The 18,586-nt window shown below is 61.4% G+C and overlaps 2 protein-coding genes across 2 annotated transcripts; both read left to right on the top strand.

Annotated features, from left to right (window-relative positions):
- The first annotated feature begins 2,282 nt into the window (after positions 1-2,282).
- Positions 2,283-6,238, top strand: TMED4 (transmembrane p24 trafficking protein 4). Its single transcript, XM_065584288.1, has 5 exons — positions 2,283-2,635; positions 3,027-3,127; positions 3,425-3,550; positions 4,003-4,149; positions 4,830-6,238. Exons 1-5 carry the CDS (start codon positions 2,317-2,319, stop codon positions 4,977-4,979), a joined length of 843 nt encoding a protein of 280 aa, XP_065440360.1. The 5' UTR covers positions 2,283-2,316; the 3' UTR covers positions 4,980-6,238.
- Positions 6,239-9,156: 2,918 nt separating this feature from the next.
- On the top strand, positions 9,157-17,896 carry DDX56 (DEAD-box helicase 56). Its single transcript, XM_008171918.4, has 14 exons — positions 9,157-9,317; positions 10,158-10,319; positions 10,933-11,093; positions 11,796-11,966; positions 12,361-12,451; positions 12,690-12,934; positions 13,442-13,570; positions 14,173-14,286; positions 14,934-15,028; positions 15,303-15,376; positions 15,757-15,846; positions 16,288-16,393; positions 16,906-17,006; positions 17,503-17,896. Exons 1-14 carry the CDS (start codon positions 9,264-9,266, stop codon positions 17,587-17,589), a joined length of 1,680 nt encoding a protein of 559 aa, XP_008170140.2. The 5' UTR covers positions 9,157-9,263; the 3' UTR covers positions 17,590-17,896.
- The last annotated feature ends 690 nt before the right edge of the window (positions 17,897-18,586 follow it).

The raw sequence follows: 18,586 nt of genomic DNA, 5'->3' as shown, positions 1-18,586 counted from the left end.
CGGGCTGAGATGGTGGCCCCAGATCAGGTGGTGCCCGATGCCTACCTGACCCTGATGGGTGTAAGCGGGACCCCATTCAAGGTGCCCGTGGTGAGGGCACATCTGAAATGGGGGGCCAAGGAGGGCTCCAAGGACGTGGGGGTGCACCACCATTTGCCCACTGAGGTGTTGATGGGGGTGACCTAGAGGATTGGCCAAGCAACCCTCAGAACGCCCTAGTCATGATCCCTAGCCAGAGCCGGTGAGGGGCACTATGCCCTGACCTCGGGGAGGGTACCTCACCGGAGGCACAGGACCCCACCCCGGAGGGGAGGGAGTGCCCAGGGACAAGGCTCAGAGGGGCTGCGGCTTCAGACCCAGCTGGCGAGAGGGAGCAGGCCCCCATCCCTTTCCCAGCTGCTGAGTTCCAGGCCAAGTTGCAGAAAGATCCCTCCTTGCAGAAGATCCTCCATGACCCTCTCTGCTAAGGAAGGCAGTCTTGTTTTTTCCCCTGCCATAGGAGGCTTTCCCATGCTACTCTGCGACGTGCTGGGCCCATGCCACCGCAGCAAACAGGCAAGCAGCATAAGGGCTGGCCAGCTTCAGGATGCCAGTAGCAGCTGGGTCCTCTGGCTTGGTTACCCACACCAGAATCACCATGGCCTGCAAAACCAGTGCCAATATTTACTGCACTTGCCCTATGGCCGTACCCAGGTAGGGACGCCCAATGTTTACAGCTTCCATGCCATAGAACACTCCCACCACCCCGTCTGGCCATTCTCACCATGGTTTGAACTGCCCAGAGGACCATGGAGAGAACCGTTGCTGCAGGAAAGACAATAGGACCAATGGGAAACGCACCAGGACAAAGCCAAATATTGCACTCAAACGAATGTTCAACTCAGGATGGCCACTAAAGTGCTGTTAAGGTTTGGCCCTGAGGAGGCCAGGGCAGGAGTTTTGGGTTAAGACAGGAGACAAAAGCCAGGGGGAGGGATAGCTCAGTGGTTTGAGCATTAGCCTGCTAAAACCAGGGTTGTGAGTTCAATCCTTAGGGGGGCCATTTAGGGATCTGGGTCAAAAATCTGTCTGGTGATTGGTCCTGCTTTGAGAAGGGGGTTGGACTGATACTTCCTAACCTGTCCCAGCATCACCCAGAACAGGCCTAATTGACTTGTCCCTGTGTGACAGAGATAGGAATTATCTGTAAGATTTTTATGAGCTATTTGTGTGACTGTGCCTGTCATCTTGGCCTCATCATCCACTGACAGGGAGAACTGATTTGCTCCCTAGGACATGGGAGATCCAGTGTTTGAGACATGTAGCCACATCTGTGTCCACGTATCTAAAACCTATGACAACAGCACCTTGTGGTCATCCAGAGTTGAACATTCATTTGAGTGCTGTAAGGTCAGGCACTGGACACCCCACTGCCTCCCATGAACTACATCTTCCAGTTCACTCAGGGATCCTAGTGGACTGTTAGCCATGCAGGACCCATGCTGGATTGAACCCATTCCTTTCCAGAAATCCCCCAACCTCCATGTGACAATTTCCTGCCTGTACAGTTCCAACCCTGCGCCTCCTATCAGCTAGTTTTCTTCTTGTTCCTTCCAGGCTGGTCCTGTGTAATTCCACCCATCTGCATTTGGGCCATGCAGAATTTATAGCAGAGCCTCTCCTGGGCCATGTGTACTTCAAAAAGTCTGCACCAGCCTCTGTGGACTTTAACTGGGCCACACACCCTCCCCCGGTCCTGGTCAACGTCCCTCACCAGGAAGATCAAAATCAGAGTTTCCCAGCCACACAGCTTTGCCTGAGTCAATAAAACCTTGGGAAGAACTTCCAAAATGGAGCCCCCACCCCCCTTCTCGTTTGGCTCCAAGGGCTCAGGAATATTGGTTGGACTCTGGCAGGATATGAAAACAGCAGGGAAATCAGTGAGCAGCAGGCACCTCTCCAGAATAGAAACACCTTAACTCTGCCCTCCCCACAAGCCACCCCTCTGATAGCAGGCTACAGAGCAATAGCAGAGACTGGATGGGACCTAGGAGCCTTGTCCCAGTTGCAAACAGGACCCAGCCGTCCTGGCCGATAGCACCAGTCTCGAACCTCTAGCTCCCCCATTGTAAGCAATGGGCTATAGCCACTGAATCAACCCGCCAAGCAGCGAGGCTACAGGGCGCAGACACATTACATTCAGGCGCTAACAGACTCTACGCATGCGCGATCCCCTCCCTCAACAGGATTAGGGGCGGGGCTGAAGGATGCTCCGCATCCCCGCGCGCACCCGTACCTGTGGCGTGTGGCTGCGTGAGTGGTGGTTGTACGCTGCGCATGCTCAGAGCCCGTCTCCCAGGTATGGCGCGTGCGCAGTTCTCCTCCAGAGCCAGGCGTCCGAGTGGTTGCGCATGCGTGTCGTCCTTAATCCCCGGGGAGCCGCGGCAAGGCATGCGCGGTAGGCTGGGAGAGGGAGCGGGGCTGTCAATGGCCGGTGGCGGTGGGGAGCGGCTGCCCGGGATGCTGCGGACAGTGGCGGCCTTGGTGCTGCTGGCGCAGCTGGCGGGCCGGGGGGCGCATGCGCTCTACTTTCACATCGGGGAGACCGAGAAGCGCTGCTTCATCGAGGAGATCCCAGACGAGACCATGGTGATCGGTGAGAGGGGGGGGGGGGGATGGGAGAGACCAACCAGCGCAGGGGGCTGACACGAGGGGTGTGGGGGGAGCTGACACGAGGAAGCTGACATGGGGGGGTGAAGGGTACGGGGGGCTGACAGGAGGGGGGGAGTTGACATGACGAGGGTGGGCGGCTGACAGGGGAGGGGAGTGGCGTGGGGATGGGGGGCAGTGGGCTGGGTTTGATGGGGGGCAGGGTGTTTGGGGTGATGGGCAGTAGGGGTGGGGGTGTTGGGGTGACAGGTCAGTGGGGAGTGATGGGGGGTGGAGTAGTACAGGGAAGTGGAGGGTAATGGAGTGGGGGGCGGGGGGCAGGGCCAGCTGGGGGTATGAGGGCAGGCCCCACCCTGATCCCCATCTCTGTCATGTAGGGAATTACCGCACCCAGCTGTGGGACAAGCAGTCGGAGTCGTTCCTGCCCTCCACGCCGGGGCTGGGCATGCATGTGGAAGTGAAGGACCCTGATGGAAAGGTAATGCTGGGGGTGGCTGTGCCTCCTGCCCAGACTTGCCCTGCTGCTTCAGGCAGAGCCCAGTTATCCTGCACAGGGGCACCTTCGTGTGTCCTCTTCCTTTCTGCTGCCCAGATCCTGGTGCCTCCCTTTGGTAAGGCCTCTGCTGCCCTTTGGGGCCAGATCTCATGGGCTGCGGGCTTTGCTGGCCCAAGGTTTCCCTTGCCCTAGGAAAGTACCATCAGCAGCTCGCTGGCACTGTGGGGTGGGATGGCGGGGCTTGCTCAGCACTCACGACTCTGTCGCTGGCGGTTCCAGGTGATTCTGTCCCGGCAGTATGGCTCAGAGGGCCGCTTCACCTTCACCTCGCACACCCCGGGTGAGCACCAGATCTGCCTGCACTCCAACTCCACGCGCATGGCGCTCTTTGCAGGCGGCAAGCTGGTAAGAGAATCCCCCAGTGCTTCACCCCAGCTCTGCCTCTAAACCCGGCGGGGCGGAGGGCTCAGGGTGCGGGTTGTCCGTTTCTTGAGAGAGAGCAGTTGAAACACTGCCTGTTGGGTATGGGGAAGGGCTGTCTGCCTAACGTGCCTGACTGGGCTCCCTGGGCTCCAATCCTGGCTCTGCCACTTTCTCCCAGGATGATCACCATGGGCCATTGCCTGCCTTCTCTGTGCCTCAGTTTCTCCAGCTGTAGCACAGGGGTAATACCTACTGCTTGTGGGAAGGGGAAGTGGGTCTCTCTGATATGTGTAAAGTGCTCTCAGATCCTGGGGGGGGGGAGGCGGAGGGTGCGTGGAAGCTGAAGGACAGATTCCCTGGGGCTTTAACCTGTAACTGCATGTGCCATGTTGTTGGAAGTCCTGTGCCTCTGACCCCATGTGTGCCATGTGCAGCGTGTGCACCTGGATATCCAGGTCGGGGAGCACACCAATAACTACCCTGAGATTGCAGCCAAGGACAAGCTGACAGAGCTGCAGCTCCGAGCCCGGCAGCTGCTAGACCAAGTGGAGCAGATCCAGAAGGAGCAGAACTACCAAAGGGTAAGGGGCCATGGGGTATGTGGGTGTGGGGCTCTTGAGGGTTACTGAGGTGACTGTCCATCCCCCCCACAACTCTCCCCAGAGAGTTCAGGGTTGTAATACCTGCTCGCTGAGTGCTGATTGGCATTCTTGGAATCTGCATAGGGCTGGGACAGGGAACTGTGTCAGGAAAGCCAGCCCAGTGGCCATGGCAGAGAGGGCTCATTAGGGGGACGTACATGTTTTGCCAAAGGGGCAATGCGAGATGTGCTTCGGATTGTGGCTGGATGAGGTGGGATTCATTAGGAGTGGGGGAGACATGAGGCAGCTGGGCATAGGATGGCAGTGCCTGCCCTCTCTGCTTCACCTGATCCTGGTCTGTGCCACACCTGGGACCATTGGGAACTGAGTGGGTTGGTGCCTGCCTAATCAGGAAGCTGTTGGCAGGGGATGTAAGTGTGCATGTGGGAGACCTGCCCAGTATGGAAGCCATTGGTGGGGGGCAGTAAGTGTGGGGGTGCCTGCTTGTGCACGTGAAGAGGGCGCCATATGCTGGCTGCGCAGTAGCAGGGGCAGTGATCTCCTTTGGGGCGAGATGGAGAGGGGCCTGCCGAGGGCAGGTTGCGTTGTGCTTGGGGGGCAGGGATTGGGGAGGGTTCCCCATCCGTTCTGACTCCTCTTCCCATTTGCTTCCCCCACAGTACCGGGAGGAGCGGTTCCGCATGACCAGCGAGAGCACCAACCAGCGGGTGCTTTGGTGGTCCATTGCCCAGACCATCATCCTCATCCTCACTGGCATCTGGCAGATGAGACACCTCAAGAGCTTCTTTGAGGCCAAGAAACTGGTTTAATCCCCGACCTCCCCAATTCCCACTGCAGCGCCCTCCACTCCCCTGCCACGCCCCCCCCCCCACGCTGGCATGCCCTTCGCTGCCCCTCCCCCTCTGGGCATAGGTAGGCACTGAATCGCACTGGAGCTGGGAAGCACGGGTACCCGCTGGTTGTCGCAGCACCATGCTCCCAAGCCCCTTGGGGGCCATGATTAGCCATCCTGGCCACCAAGCATCTTGCTGGGTTGCCAGCAGGGCAGCAGGAGGCCAGATCCTGGCTGTCTTGCTGCCTCTGGTGCTTTGCCAGCTGGGGCTAGCAGCTCCTCCTGGGGGCTTGGCACTGATCTGCCTTGCTACTGGCAGGGCATCAGGGGTGTGCCAGCCTGGGCAGAGGTCGCTCTGTCCTCGCACAGGGGTGCCATCTGTGCTGCTCTCCCTCCAGTTGCTAGGGCCCTGATGCCCTGTCCTTTACACACCTGGCACCTGTTTCGCTCTGGTTCATCCCGCCTGTTGCCGATAGCTGAGGCATTAGGGAGTGGGGTGCGTCTGGTGCGTTTGGTCGGCGGCTTCGCACCCGGTGTGTGTATTTCAGCCCTTGGGTGCGAGGAGAGGTGAGGGGCAGCCGCTATTTTATACCAGAATCTATTTTGATAACTGCAGCCCAGGACAGTGGCACGGCCTCTTCTTTCCCCTGGCGCCCTGCCCCTTACCTGCAGGGGAGGTCAGACTCCACTTCCTCTCTCCCAGGTCATCTGCTCCAGTCCCCCATAAGAGACTAGAGATGCTCTGACTGTTGCCAGGAGTGCTCAGGAAGGAAGAGCTGAATTTAGCCCTCTAGGGCTGGCCCCATGCCAAGGTGTATTGGCCTGTTTCGCCCCCGGCACATGACCTGTTCAGTTTCATCTGAGTTCCCAGGCTCCTTGCACTGTCCCTCAGCTGGGTTGGCACTGGGTCTACTCAGGGGGTGAAGTACATTGTAGTGGATGCTTTCCCCTGTAGTTTCTTCCCAGCTTTGTTGCGTGGCAGGGGGAAGCGGCCAGTGTCAGTGGACACACCCCTCCCTTTTGATATTTATGGTGGTGAAGGCAGATGGGTGTGGGGCCACCCTGGTATAGTTAAGATGCAGTAAATCTGAAATGCAGTTTGATGTTTTCTCCTTCCCCCATGGTACAACCGAATTGGGTTGGTTCTGTCTGGACCTAGCCCCCATGCTGCAGGGAGAATTCATAACAGATGTTCTTTGTTACGATTTTGGAGTGAAATAAAACCTCTTCTGGTAACTCGCGTGCTGGGGGATGGTTATTGGACTGGGGCCGGTTTCTGAGCTCTCTGTCTGGCTGTTACTACTGCTGGGGAAATGGGGGAGACCCTAGAAAAACAACCCCAGTAAATTCTTTGGGGAGGCCCGTGTGTACAGTGCCTAGCACCGAGCCCCACCCCAACATGCTGTGAAGAAAATGGATTTAGGTTTTGTAAATGGTCTTGTTTTCACACTAAATCGAAGTTTATCAAAAACGTGAGATTGAGGTGACAGTGAACAAATGGTTACACACACAACACAATCATTACCTGCTTTCTCGAGCATCCCACCAGATTAACTTCCTCTCTAGAGAAGTTTCTCACCCAAAGCCCTCTGCAGCGTTTCAGCCAAGGTTGGCTGAGCCAGTTTTCATGAATGCAACCGCGCAGTCTGTTTACTTCCTGGGTGGAGGGTATTCTCCGCCTTATAGAAATCCTCCCCCAAGTTAGTTGTCTTTGCTTATGGACAGGATAATCCCCTCCTGCCTTGCCTCCAGGCTTGCATGCTCCATTCCTGTTGACTTCACATCTCTTTGTTAACATTTGAGTGCGTTTAGCGAGGGGAATAAATCTCTTGTCTGACAGAAAACCTGCTTTTCACCTCTGCCGGTGCCTCGTACTTTGCTGCAGACTCTGACAACATATTTTCAGTCTCTGTACATAACTCGTTACAGGTTATACAGATATACATTTCACGCTGATGCTAAGGAGCAGTGTGACCCTGGCTTTCATATAAAACCTCACCTGACATCCATTGGGGAACCAGCCTGTACAGACCAGTCAGGATATACCTGTAAGCCCCTTGTCAGTGCCATTATGAAGGTCTTGGGTCACAACAGGAGCTGTTCTGAGCTCAACAGCTAGCCCACAAAGCATGTGGGAAGAGAGGGGAGATGCCTGTGCTCACCTACGGACATGACCCCAGAATGTAGACACAATCGCAGCCACAGTGACCCCGAGTGAATCACTCACAACTGACATGTAAGAATAGCAAAAGGGGTATGTGATGAGGTACATGCTAGAGTACATCCTCCCCCTGGGGGAATCACTCTCTGGTGTTTCCTGTGGGGTCCTGCAGGGATCAGTTCTTGGCCCTGGGCTGTTTCATATTTTTATCAATGGCCTGGAAAAGAATAAAATCACTGATGAAGTTTGCAGGTGCTCCAAACGGTGGGGGAGTGGTAAGTAACGAAGAGGACAGGTCACTGATACAGAGCCAGCTGGATCGCTTGGTAAGCTGGGCGCAAGCAATACACATTTTAATATGAGTGAATATAAAGTTCTACATCTAGCAACAAAGAATGCAGGCTATACTTACATGACAGGAGACTTCATCCTGGGAAGCAGTGACTGAAAAGGACTTGTGGAGGTGTCAGCTGAACATGAGCTCCCAGTGACACACTGGGGCCAAAAGAGCTAATGTGAACCTGGGATGCATAAACATTATCTGGAGCACAGAGTTTATTTTATCTCTGTAACCGGCGCTGGTGTGAGCGCTGCTGGAATCCAGTGCCCAGTTCTGGTGCCCACAGTTCAAGAAGGATGGTGATTAATTGGAGCGGGGGCAGAGAAAAGCCAAGACAATGATTAAAGGATTAGAAAACCTGCTTCATAATGAGAGACTCAAGGAGCTCAGTCTATTTAGCTCAACAAAGAGAAGGCTAAGGGGTGATTGGATCATAGTCTATAAGCACCTACATGGGGAACAAATTCAGCGGGGCTTGTCAGTCTAGCGGGTAAAGTGTAGCAGCGCAATGGCTGGAAGCTGAAGCTAGGCAAATTCAGACTGGAAATAAGTTGCACATTTTGAATAGGGAGGGTAATTAACCACTAGAACAATTTCCCAAGGCTCGTGGTGCATTCTCCATCACCGGCAATGTTTAAAAACAGACTGGATGTGTTTCTACAAGATCTGCTCTACTTCAAACATGAATTAATTCAGGGAAGTTTTAGGGCCTGGGTTATGCAGGGGTCAGCATAGCTGCTCACATTGGTTCCTTCTGGCCTTGAAATCTATAAAACAGTGGGGACCCTGATCTGTAATGGCATTTGGGTGCTGCCACAATACATGTAAACTAGTTGTAAAATGGCCTGGATCCACGTGGAGTCAGCCCATGGTGCCTAAACACCATGAATCTGGCCCCAGCTTAACCACAATGCTCTAAGTTGGTTCTTTTTCTTTGCCTTCATGTCTCTGAGCTGCTAGGCAAGGGATTTCCCAGCTCTTCTCTACCAACATGACTGGTAGAAACTTACACAATCACCTGACTCCAGGAGCAGGTGCTTTATTAAACATCAGGTATCATCAGACTGCTGAGAGTTGGCAACACTGGAGTGAAGAGTTGCTGTGCTGCAGCTGGGCATCGGAACTGGCCCGGGGGTGGTGGGACAGCTGGGTCAGAACCAGCCCCGGGGAGCGGCTGGGGTGGAGCCAGGCGTCAGAACTAGCCACCATCCTGTGGTTTCTCCCTGCGCGGCCCCTGGCTTGTAGCGATGCCTTTGATGCCACCCTGGCTAGCTAGGTGGGTGGAACCCGGCATCCCTGGATCTCAAAGCTTGAGCCAAAAGGTCATTAATGGCCCTTTTGTCTCCTGAGCCCTGCTCTGGGGACTGAGGCCAAGAAGGGCCAAGCCCCACTATCCCAGCTTGGGGAGGGGGGGGGTCTAGTGGTTAGAGCAGGGGAGGCAGGACTCCTGGGTTCTGTCCTTGGCTCTGAGAGGGGAGTGGGGGCCAGGGGTCAGAGCAGGGGGCTCCCCCTCCCTGGCCAATGGGCCCTCGCTAGCGCTCTGCTCCTGCCCCCTCCCGCCCCAGGCAGGGGCTGGCGGGCGGTGGGGGTGAGGGTGGGGCTCCCCCGCCGGGTGCAGAACTCACCTCCTGCCCAGGGGGCAGCAGACGGAAGACGGGGGACGCTCTAGTCGCGTGGTTGCGCCTTTATGGTGCTTCCGCGCTGCAAGTGGCGCATGCGCCCTGAGTCGGGGGCGGCCAGGCGGGCAGCGTAGGCTGGAGATGGAGCCGGAGCCGAGCTTCGCGCACATGGGGCTGGATGGGCGGCTGCTGCAGGTACCGGCCCCGGGCCGGGGGGGGGGAACTCAGGAGTCCTGGCTCCCCCCCCCAATCACTAGATTGCCCCCGGACCCGCCCCCTCCCGACACCCCTGGGCTGGGGAGGGAACCCAGGAGTCCTGCCCCCCCCCCCAATCCCTAGCCCCTCCCAGAGCCAGGAGAGGACCATGGGGTCCAGCCTGTGCCGCCCCCAGGGCAGGGTGGGAGGCACGAAGCCGGGAGGCCCTTCTCCCTACAGAGGCCACAGGAGACCCCCGCCCTCCCTGTGTCCGTGGGGGGTGTCTCAGCGAGGGACCAGGCGCGTCCCACCAATTGCATCCCTCTCGGTGCCTGGGTCCCCTGGCAATGCCCAGCTGCAGCCCAGGGTGGGTGATGATGTGACCCCCCCGCTCTTCTTGGCATCCCCCCCAGCTGTGCTGTGGGGAGCATGGCCTAGTGGCTAGAGTGCTGGCCTGGCTGTCAGGGTGCTGGGGTTCTGTTCCTGGCCCTGCCACCCAGGTGTGTGGAGCTGGGGGCGCGTCCCCTGCTCTATGGCATGGGGTGATGGGGCTGGGGTGAAATTCATCCCCTTGGTAAAGCTCCGTGCGATCTCGGCTGCCAGCTGCTGGCTGTGGTGGGGGCCTTAAGACTTGGGCATAGAGCCTGGCTACTTGCGTGCCCTCCCACCCCCCCAGTGGGAAGAGCCCAGGGCACTGAGCGCTCTAGTCTGAGACGACCGAGGGGCTGGAAGGGCCCTGCAGCGCCACCTCCTCCCCTCCCCTCCCCCCCCCCGTTGTGCCCCAGATGCTTTGGTTGCTCTCTGGGGTTCCTACCAGGCTCCCTCCATTCATCCCCGCAGGCCATCGCTGAGCTGGGCTGGGCCAAGCCCACACTGATCCAGGAGAAGGCCATTCCGCTGGCCCTGGAGGGCAAGGACCTGCTGGCCCGGGCTAGGACTGGCTCTGGGAAGACGGCCGCCTATGCCATTCCCCTCCTCCAGCACTTGCTCCAAGTGAAGATGGTACGTCTGTCCCTGGGGGCACAACTAACGGCTCGGGCAGGGCTCCCTTCTTGGGGAAGCCCCTCACTGCACTGGGTCCAGGCCTGATCCTGTTAGGAACCCCACTGGCTTAGGCAGGGGGCACAACTAATGGCTCGGGCAGGGCCCCCTTCTTGGGGGAGCTCCTCACTGCACTGGGTCCAGGCCTGATCCTGTTAGGAGCCCCACTGGCTTGGGCAGCGGGAACCCTGAGTCCCTGGGAGAGCAGCTTGGGTCCTTCTGCCCCTCAGCCTGCATGGACCCCTTTTGCTGCTCATGCCAAGGTGCCCTGGGTGGAGGGACGGGGACGGTCTCTGCTGCGGGCAGCCTGGGTGCCCTGGTGCATCAGATCAGCACCTGGCTCTCCAGCAGCTTGGTGCCCTCTTGAGCCCCAAGACCGTTGCTGTGTAACAGGAGATGGTAACGCCTGGCGGGGGCTGCCCTGGAATGGGGGCAGTGCCTGGCTCGGGGCAGTGTCCATTCCTGGGGCACAGGCATTGTATCCTCTCCAGCGAGATACCCCGGGACATCCCACTGAGTGCATGGCAGGCCGTGGATGCCCAGCTGGTGTCTGACCCTGACCCTTATCCTCCAGTCCCCCTTGGTGACGGAGCAGGCAGTGCGTGGGCTGGTCCTGGTGCCCACCAAGGAGCTGGGCCAGCAGGTGCTGCAGATGATCCGGCAGCTGACGGCGTACTGCTCCCGCGATGTCCGTGTCGCCGATGTCTCCGGGCAGGTGGACATGTCTGCACAGAGGTGAGAGCCCCAGGGAGAAGGGGCGGGCTAGGGCAGACTTGAGGGGGAGTGGGCTGGGGGCTGGGGAGGGGGAAGATAGGAACTTAGGGGGCCTGGTGCCCACTCATAGTCAGTGGTCAAAGCTGCCCGCTCCCTGGGAGCAGCCTGTGACCCGAGTGCCAGCCGCTCGCAGGACCCGATGCACCCCGGTCCACCATGGAGCCAAAGAGCCGGCTGCTTCTGACCAGCTGTGGGGAGCAGCCAGGCCTTGAGAGCTGTGTCGTCCTTGGGGAAAGGAGTGGGACCTGTCTGGCTCCCTGCAAACCCAGGCAGCTGCTGTCCCAGTTGCACTGGAATCCTGGGCTACAAGATTTTCTTTGCAACCGTAAGAGCGGGGGCCCGGCCCAGGGGAGAGCGTGTGCGCGCGGGGGGCCCGGCCCGGGGGAGGGCGTGTGTGCCCTGGCTGGCTCTTGGCTGCACTCTGGGGAATGCTGCTGTATTAGAACCCTGCAGGAAGGCAGCAAGAGCTAGTGTTTGGGGTAGGGGACAAGGAGCAGGACTCCTGGGTTCTTTTCCTGGCTGTCCCTGACTTGCTGTGCGACCATGGATAGTTCCGGTCCCCCACGCCACGTAGGAGGCGCTGGCGATCGCTGTGTATCTGGCCTGGTGGTGACCCCGGCCCCGTGTGGCCCAGCCCCTCACGCCGCTCTGTGCCCCTGGCAGGCCCATCCTGATGGAGAAGCCGGATGTGGTGGTGGGGACGCCCTCACGGGTCCTGGCTCACCTGCAGGGCCACAGCCTGAGCTTGCGCCACTCCCTGGAGGTGCTGGTCCTGGATGAGGCCGACCTACTCTTCTCCTTTGGCTTTGAGGAGGATCTGAAGAACCTGCTATGGTGAGCTGCTGGGGCTGGCCAGCCCTGCCCCCAGCCTGAGCAAGGGGGCCCTGGGGAGCAGGTATGATCTGGTAGGGTGGAGGGTCCATTCGGGAGAGGGAGTGATCTGGGGGGGGACCCAATGGGTGGGGTTGATTGGGGAGGGAAGATTTGCTTTGCTGCCTGTCGCCTGAGGGTCCATACTGCCTATAAGGCCCAGCCAGGGCTCCCCTGTCCTGGCTGAGGCTCAAGGCTGGGAGACAGTGACTACTGTTGTGGGGAGGATCATACCCCTCTTATGTGGGCTGTGGACAGAGCCCTCAGCAGTAGGGTGGCCAGCCTCTCCTGGAGCCCGTGGGGGGTGTCGCTCCGGGGCCGGGGGGAGGCTCTGAGCTAGTCTCTGGTTCCTTGGCAGCCACTTCCCCAAGATCTACCAAAGCTTCCTGATGTCGGCCACCTTCAGCGAGGAGGTGCAGGCGCTGAAGGAGCTCGTGCTGCACAACCCGGTAAGGGGGGACCTGGGGGCAGCTCGGCGGGTTCGGCGTCTTCCCCCATGGCTCTGGGCAGCTCTGCTCTGCGGCCTTGGGGCGGGCTCCTCACTGAACCATCCTGGCCTGTTATCCTTGGGGTCCCTGGGATTGGAGGGGGGAATGAGATCCCCCAGCCCCACTGCTGCGTGGGGGCTAGGCCCCCTCCCCAAGGGGCGGGGTTTGAGCTGAGCGCTAAGCCCCGCCCCGCTCGCAGGTGACCCTGAAGCTGCAGGAGTCCCAGCTGCCGGAGGCGGCCCAGCTGTGCCAGTACCAGATCCGCTGCGCAGGTGAGGAGGACAAGTTCCTGCTGCTCTACGCGCTGCTCAAGCTGGGGCTGGTGCGGGGCAAGGCCATCCTCTTCGTCAGCACCGTGGAGCGCGGCTACCGCCTCAAGCTCTTCCTGGAGCAGTTCAGCATCCCAGCCTGCGTACTCAACGCCGAGCTGCCCGTGCAGTCCCGGTGAGCGGAGGAACGAGCCCTGGGGGGTCGGAGGGGTGACCCATTGGGGCAAGAGAGATTGCGGGGGGGGGGGGTGTCCATGCAGTCTGGGAGGGGGAGGAGTCCTGGGGATGGGGAGGGGTGACCCATTGGGGCAGGAGAGTTCGGGGGAAGGGGGGGTCCATGCAGTCCATGGGGGGAAGAGCCCTGGGGGGGTTGGGAATGACCCCTGGGGAGTGGGGAAGGGCAGCCCATTGGGGGGTGGTCCCTGCTGTCCATGTGGAGGGGATGGGCATTCTGCCTTCCCTCATCCCCAGTGGATCCACACACACCGTGCAATGCCCGGCCCTAGCACTGCCGTGCGGAGAGGCCCTGACTGAGGGTTAGCACTCGCCAGCCCCGAGCTGCCACTGGACCCACGGGGACCCCAATAGTGCTGGGCAAGCCCCCCAAGAAGGGAGGGCAGCACCTGTCGCCCTCCAGGGCGGGTCCCTGCGCCTCTCACTGACGCCTCTGCTTGGACTCCAGGTGCCACATCATCAGCCAGTTCAACCGGGGCTTCTACGACTACATCGTCGCCACCGACGAGCAGGTGCTGGCGGAGCCCACGGTGCGGGCCAAGAGGAGGAAGGGCGCGAAGGGCGCCAAGGCAGAGAAGTAAGGACCCATCAGGACCCCCGGGCTGGCCGGCGTTGGCAACAGAAACCAGGCACTTGGTCCGTGTCCGCGGTAGCCAGGCCCGGCAGCGCCAGCCTCTGTCACCAGCAGGGGGCACCTGACTGCTCCATATTGCCCCTGCCTTATTCTGAGCCTCGCCCCCAGGCTCTGCCGGGGCCCCTCACCCCCAGCCAGCCCCTCAGCTCTGCCGGGGCCCCTCGCTCCCAGCCCCTCAGCACTGCTGGGGCCCTTTTCTCCCAGCCCCACCTCCGCCCTCCCCCCCAGTTCTGCCGGGGCCCCTCACTCCCAGCCCCCTGCAATCCCAGCCCCAGCCCTGCCCCGCCCCCCCCTCCCCCTGCCCCTGCCGGGGCCCCACCCCCCACTCCCAGCTCTGCCGGGGCCCCTCACTCCTAACCCCAGCCCTTCCCTCCAGCTCTGCTGGGGCCCCTCGCTCCCTGCAATCCCAGCCCTGCCCTGGAAGAAGAGCTCTAGGGAGCTGTCCTGCACTGGCAGCGCTGGCTGCTCTCCTGGGTCTCTGGTTTGGCTGGCTGGGGCTCGGGCTGGTGGGTTTGCCTGTGCCCTGAGGTCCCCTTCCCCTGCAGGGGCAAAGACCCAGAGTACGGCGTGGCACGGGGCATCGACTTCCAGAATGTCGCCACCATCATCAACTTCGACCCGCCACCCTCAGTCGAGTCCTACATCCACCGGGCCGGCAGGTAGGGGCTCGGGCTGCGGGGAGGGGTGGGAGGTTCTGCTCTGGTCCATATGGGCTGGTAGCACCCAGCTGGCTGGCTGTGGAGCCCCAGGGTGTCCCCAAGGGGCACTGCCCCATGCCTGGGTCTCCAGCCAGAGGCACCAGGCTGGGCTCCTCTGGCTCTCCCTGCAGTGTCCGCGTGTGTAAGGCACCTGGCTGGCACCGAGCTTGCTGGGGCCACGCCAGCAGCAGCCCCCAAGTCAGGGGGTTCTGTCTCTAGGCTCTTGGGTCAGGTGGGGTTGGGGGGACATCAGGTGGGCCCATGGACATGGGAGCCAGCGCTGAGGCCTCTTGAAGTCCCTGGGGCTGTCTCCTGTGACCCAGGCCCTGCCCCCTCCCATCGGCGAAGCCAGGACACCCAGCTAATCAGGCCCAATCCGGGACAGTGCCATGGGGAGGGCACAGCCCTGGCCTGGCCTCGGTACCTTCCACGGCCGGGTCCCAGCCCCTGGGGCCAATTGCCCACCCATGGGTCTGGGGGGGCAGGGCGGGCGGTAGGGCTCCTCTGCGCAGCAGGGCAGGTGGAAGCTGCTGAGTCCCAGGCATGGCAGGAGAACGCCCTCTGCCAATCCCGCCTGCCCCCAACGCTCTCCCCTCTGCCCCCTGCAGGACGGCCCGTGCTGACAACCCCGGCACAGCCCTGACTTTCGTGACACACCCAGAGTGCCCCCTGCTGGCCGAGATTGAGGAGGCTCTCGCAGGAGGTCAGTGAGTGGGGCTGGGGTCCAATGGGGGTGGGGAGATCTGGGCACACGGCTTGACTGACTGCCTGGCTGGGAAAGGGTTTGAGCCATTCTTGGGGAAGGCACAGCCAGTGTGGTGGGGGCTGTGTGGAAGAGGGGGTTCCCTGTATCTCCTGCACAGGTTGTGTCCTGCCCCAGCCCCGCCCCCACTCCTCAGGATGTGGGGGCTGCGGGTCCCCTCCTGGGCCATGGTGCCGAGGTCCCTGGCCCTGACAGGCCCCTTCTGTCCCCACAGAGAGCACCGAGCCTGTGCTGCGCCCCTACCAGTTCCGGATGGAGGAAGTCGAGGGGCTCCGCTACAGATGCCGGGTCAGTGGAGGGGGGCAGGCGGGCGGGAGATGGGCACGGGCAAAGCTACCAACCCAAAACAGCGCCCAGTCTGCCAAGTAGCCAGGGGCCGGGTGGGAAACACCCCTTCCCTCCCCCTGGGTCCCCAGCACCTGGGGGACCCTCCCCATTCAGCGCTGGGGAAGGGACAGTGGGGCCCAAGGCAGCTTGCCCAGAGCGGGGGTGCTTGGAGCAGGTGCCAGGCCCTGGGGGAGTTGGGGGAGTTGCCAGGGCCTATGGGGTTGAAGTTCCACCGGAGGGCAGGAGCCGTGGGGGAGGGACGTGCTGGGGCCTGGGGGGCCGAGTTCTGGCCCTGTCTGTGCAGGGGGCTCTGACCTCCCCGCTCTAACCTCCCTCCCCAGGATGCCATGCGCTCCGTCACCAAGCAGGCCATCAAGGAGGCGCGGCTGCGGGAGATCAAGGAGGAGCTACTCAACTCGGAGAAGCTGAAGGTGGGGGGCAGCAGTGAGGGGGCTGGGAACAAAGCTGAGTGCGGCCCCTCCCTCTGCAGGGAGTGAACCCTACTGCCCTGGGGGATTGGCTCCCCAGTGCGCACAGATGGGCTGGCTGCAGTGGGGCATGCCTAGGCATGGCCTTGTCTCTGGCCTGGGGAGTGGGGGCCTGGCCCTACATGGGGTGGGGCAGGACCCGAGCGTGACTCCTGCTGAAGGGAACAGGCATTGGGGGTGTGTGGGGGCTGGGGGCACGGAACCCCGGGGGCGGGGTGAGCTGCAGGGGGGCATGGAACCCTTGGGGGGGGCACTGACTCCTGTGATGGGCTCTGGGCAGGGGGCACTGAACCACGGGGCAGGCTGGTGGGGGGTGGGGGGCAGTTCAGAGGGGCCCTGTCTCTCTGCAGCTGGGTCTGGGCTCAACCCTCCCCCTCCCCCCAGACGTACTTCGAGGACAATCCCCACGACCTGCGGCTGCTGCGCCACGACCGGCCCCTGCACCCGGCCATCATCAAACCGCACCTGCGCAACGTGCCTGAGTACCTGGGTCAGTGCCACCCGCCAGGGCTGGGCTCGCAGACTTCCAGCTGCGGGGGAGGGACGGGAGCAGGGACAGGGGCACTTCTGGGGTCCCTTGTTGCCTCTCTAGCGCCTTTCACCCAGCATGATCCCAAAGGTCCTCCAGACCCTTTATAGAGCCCCCTTGTCCGGCGCTGAGATGCGCTTCTGTGGGGCAGGGTGCGGGGGCTGGTTATACAATGACCCCTTACCTGGCACTGAGACCCGGCTCCTCTGGGATGGGGCATGGGAGCTGGTTATACAGGGACCAGTCACCGAGTCGCAGCCCATCTGGGGTGGGGCGCAGGGGCTGTTAGCCCCAGGGCACAGTCTCCTGCCAGTTTGGGGCAGGATTTGGGGGGCCTGGCCCTGCAGGAGGGATATCCAGGGTGTTGGGTTCCTCCAGCTCTGTCCTGGCCTCGCTGGGTGGGGCAGGGAGTCCCAGGTTCAGGGCCCAGCCAGCCCCAGCCGCAGCTCCTGACCTGTCTTCTCCCCTGGCAGTGCCCCCCACTCTGCGCGCCATTGCCCAGCCCCTGCTCAACAAGCGCAAGCGACGGAAACACTTGGTCCCCAGCAGCAGCCGCCCCAGGGGGGGCTTCCAGGTGGGTGCCTGGGCTGGGCTCCTCTCCGAACCCCAGAGCACTGATGGCTGGGGGAGGGTGGGGGTGATGGCTGGAGGCGGGGTTCCTCACAAAGCCTCCAGTCCCCAGCATGGAGCTGAGGCCAAGGCAGAGGGCCCAGGAGCGGGAGGGGCTGTGATGGTACCCACCCAACCCCAGGGGGCCTTATCCTAGGGGCTCGGTAGCTGGCACCACCATGTGCTGGACGGGGGGGGTCAGACCCACATTGTAGAGGGTGGGGGAGTATTCGGGGGGGACCCAAGACAGCGGGAGATTCTGGGAGCCAGTGGGTCGCAACAGCCCACGTTCTTCTTGATCCAGTGAGGCAGAGCCGCATCCGGCCAGCAGGGGTCACTGGGGAGCCAGCCCCACTGCATTGCCTAGGTATGGGGCCCCAATGCAGGGGAGGCAGCCGGTGGGGGGAGGGAGGTGGAGCCCTCCCAACTGCTGCCCCTAACCCCCGCTGCTTCTCTCCTAGGCCCGGGGGGGGCGCAACCCTCTGCGGAGCTTCCAGTACATGGGGAGGAGACCCCGGCGCCCAGCTAACAAGGGGAAGACGTCCTGAGCCGTCAGCGACAGCACCTGGCTGGACTCAGAATGGACAATGTCCCGTGTGGCTGGGGCCGATTCCCCCGCTGGGCCAAGAGGAGACAAACGCTGCCCCCTGCGCCCTGCTGCCCCTGCTTGGCTCTGCTGTCTGAACAGGGGTCTTATGGGGCACCTGTGGCTAGGCGTGGGCATTTCCTGCTGCTGGCGTCAGCCACGCCCCAGTGCCAGGCCCCAGGCGCCTGAGTGTGGCTGTGGGGAGGGGGGGCTGGGGCCAAAGGGTTGCAGACGGCAGCTGACCCCAATAAAACTCAGTGCTGGCTCCACATGGTTGGGTCTCTCTCCTGGGGCTGGGCTGCCCCCTGCTCCCATGGAGGCACCGGCCAGGACACAGGTGGGGGGTGCTCTGAGCAGCCTGGAGGAGGGGGAACTGCTCCGTCCTCTCACCCCTGGCCTGCTCTGGGTGGGATGCTGGGCTGGATGGGTGGGGGCTGGATGTGAATGTTGGGGCGTGGGGGGTGTCTAGCCAGGCCTGGTGCAGTGCTGGCCCCTCTGCCTAGCTAAGAGTGCCAATGCTCATCCCACGGGCTGCTGTAGGGGGTGGAACCGTGTCTGGCTCCCGGGGGGACATGCCTGGAGTCTGGCTCAGTTCAAACCCCAGGTGCATGCTGGCCCCTCCAGGGGACACTGCTGTGGCCGTGTCCAGCAGCACACGTCACTGGGGGCTTTGGCAAACCCACTTTGCACGGTGGCCTCGGGTTTCATGCCCTGGTGTCGGGGGTGGCAAAGGAGCCAACACTCAGCCTTGGGACTCTCAAGTCCTCAGCTGGTTGTGGCAGCCTCCAGTAGGAGGCAGCCATGAGCCATAGGGGTAGGATTCCACGTTTAGTTACAGCCAAGGATTGTGTTTCTGTGTGGCCACAGAGAATGCCCCCCCCCCCCCCACACACACACACACCTTTTCAAGCAAGTTCTCTTCTCCTTTCAAAGTCAGAAACACATCAGGTGCTTGTATC

Source organism: Chrysemys picta, chromosome 2, assembly GCF_011386835.1.
Source record: "Chrysemys picta bellii isolate R12L10 chromosome 2, ASM1138683v2, whole genome shotgun sequence".
Lineage (NCBI taxonomy): Eukaryota > Metazoa > Chordata > Testudines > Emydidae > Chrysemys > Chrysemys picta.
The sequence above is the reverse complement of the archived record's forward strand: the minus strand, read 5'-3'. Positions and strand labels throughout refer to the sequence as shown.

What these genes read in the sequence shown, in the direction of transcription:
- TMED4 (XM_065584288.1), top strand. Translation starts at nt 2,317, where the DNA reads ATGCTCAGAGCCCGTCTCCCAGGTATGGCGCGTGCGCAGTTCTCCTCC. An exon ending in AGACGAGACCATGGTGATCG is followed by an intron (nt 2,636 to 3,026) that starts GTGAGAGGGGGG and finishes TCTGTCATGTAG; the next exon opens with GGAATTACCGCACCCAGCTG. An exon ending in AGGAGCAGAACTACCAAAGG is followed by an intron (nt 4,150 to 4,829) that starts GTAAGGGGCCAT and finishes CTTCCCCCACAG; the next exon opens with TACCGGGAGGAGCGGTTCCG.
- DDX56 (XM_008171918.4), top strand. Translation starts at nt 9,264, where the DNA reads ATGGAGCCGGAGCCGAGCTTCGCGCACATGGGGCTGGATGGGCGGCTG. An exon ending in TACATCCACCGGGCCGGCAG is followed by an intron (nt 14,287 to 14,933) that starts GTAGGGGCTCGG and finishes TGCCCCCTGCAG; the next exon opens with GACGGCCCGTGCTGACAACC. An exon ending in GCCCCAGGGGGGGCTTCCAG is followed by an intron (nt 17,007 to 17,502) that starts GTGGGTGCCTGG and finishes CTTCTCTCCTAG; the next exon opens with GCCCGGGGGGGGCGCAACCC.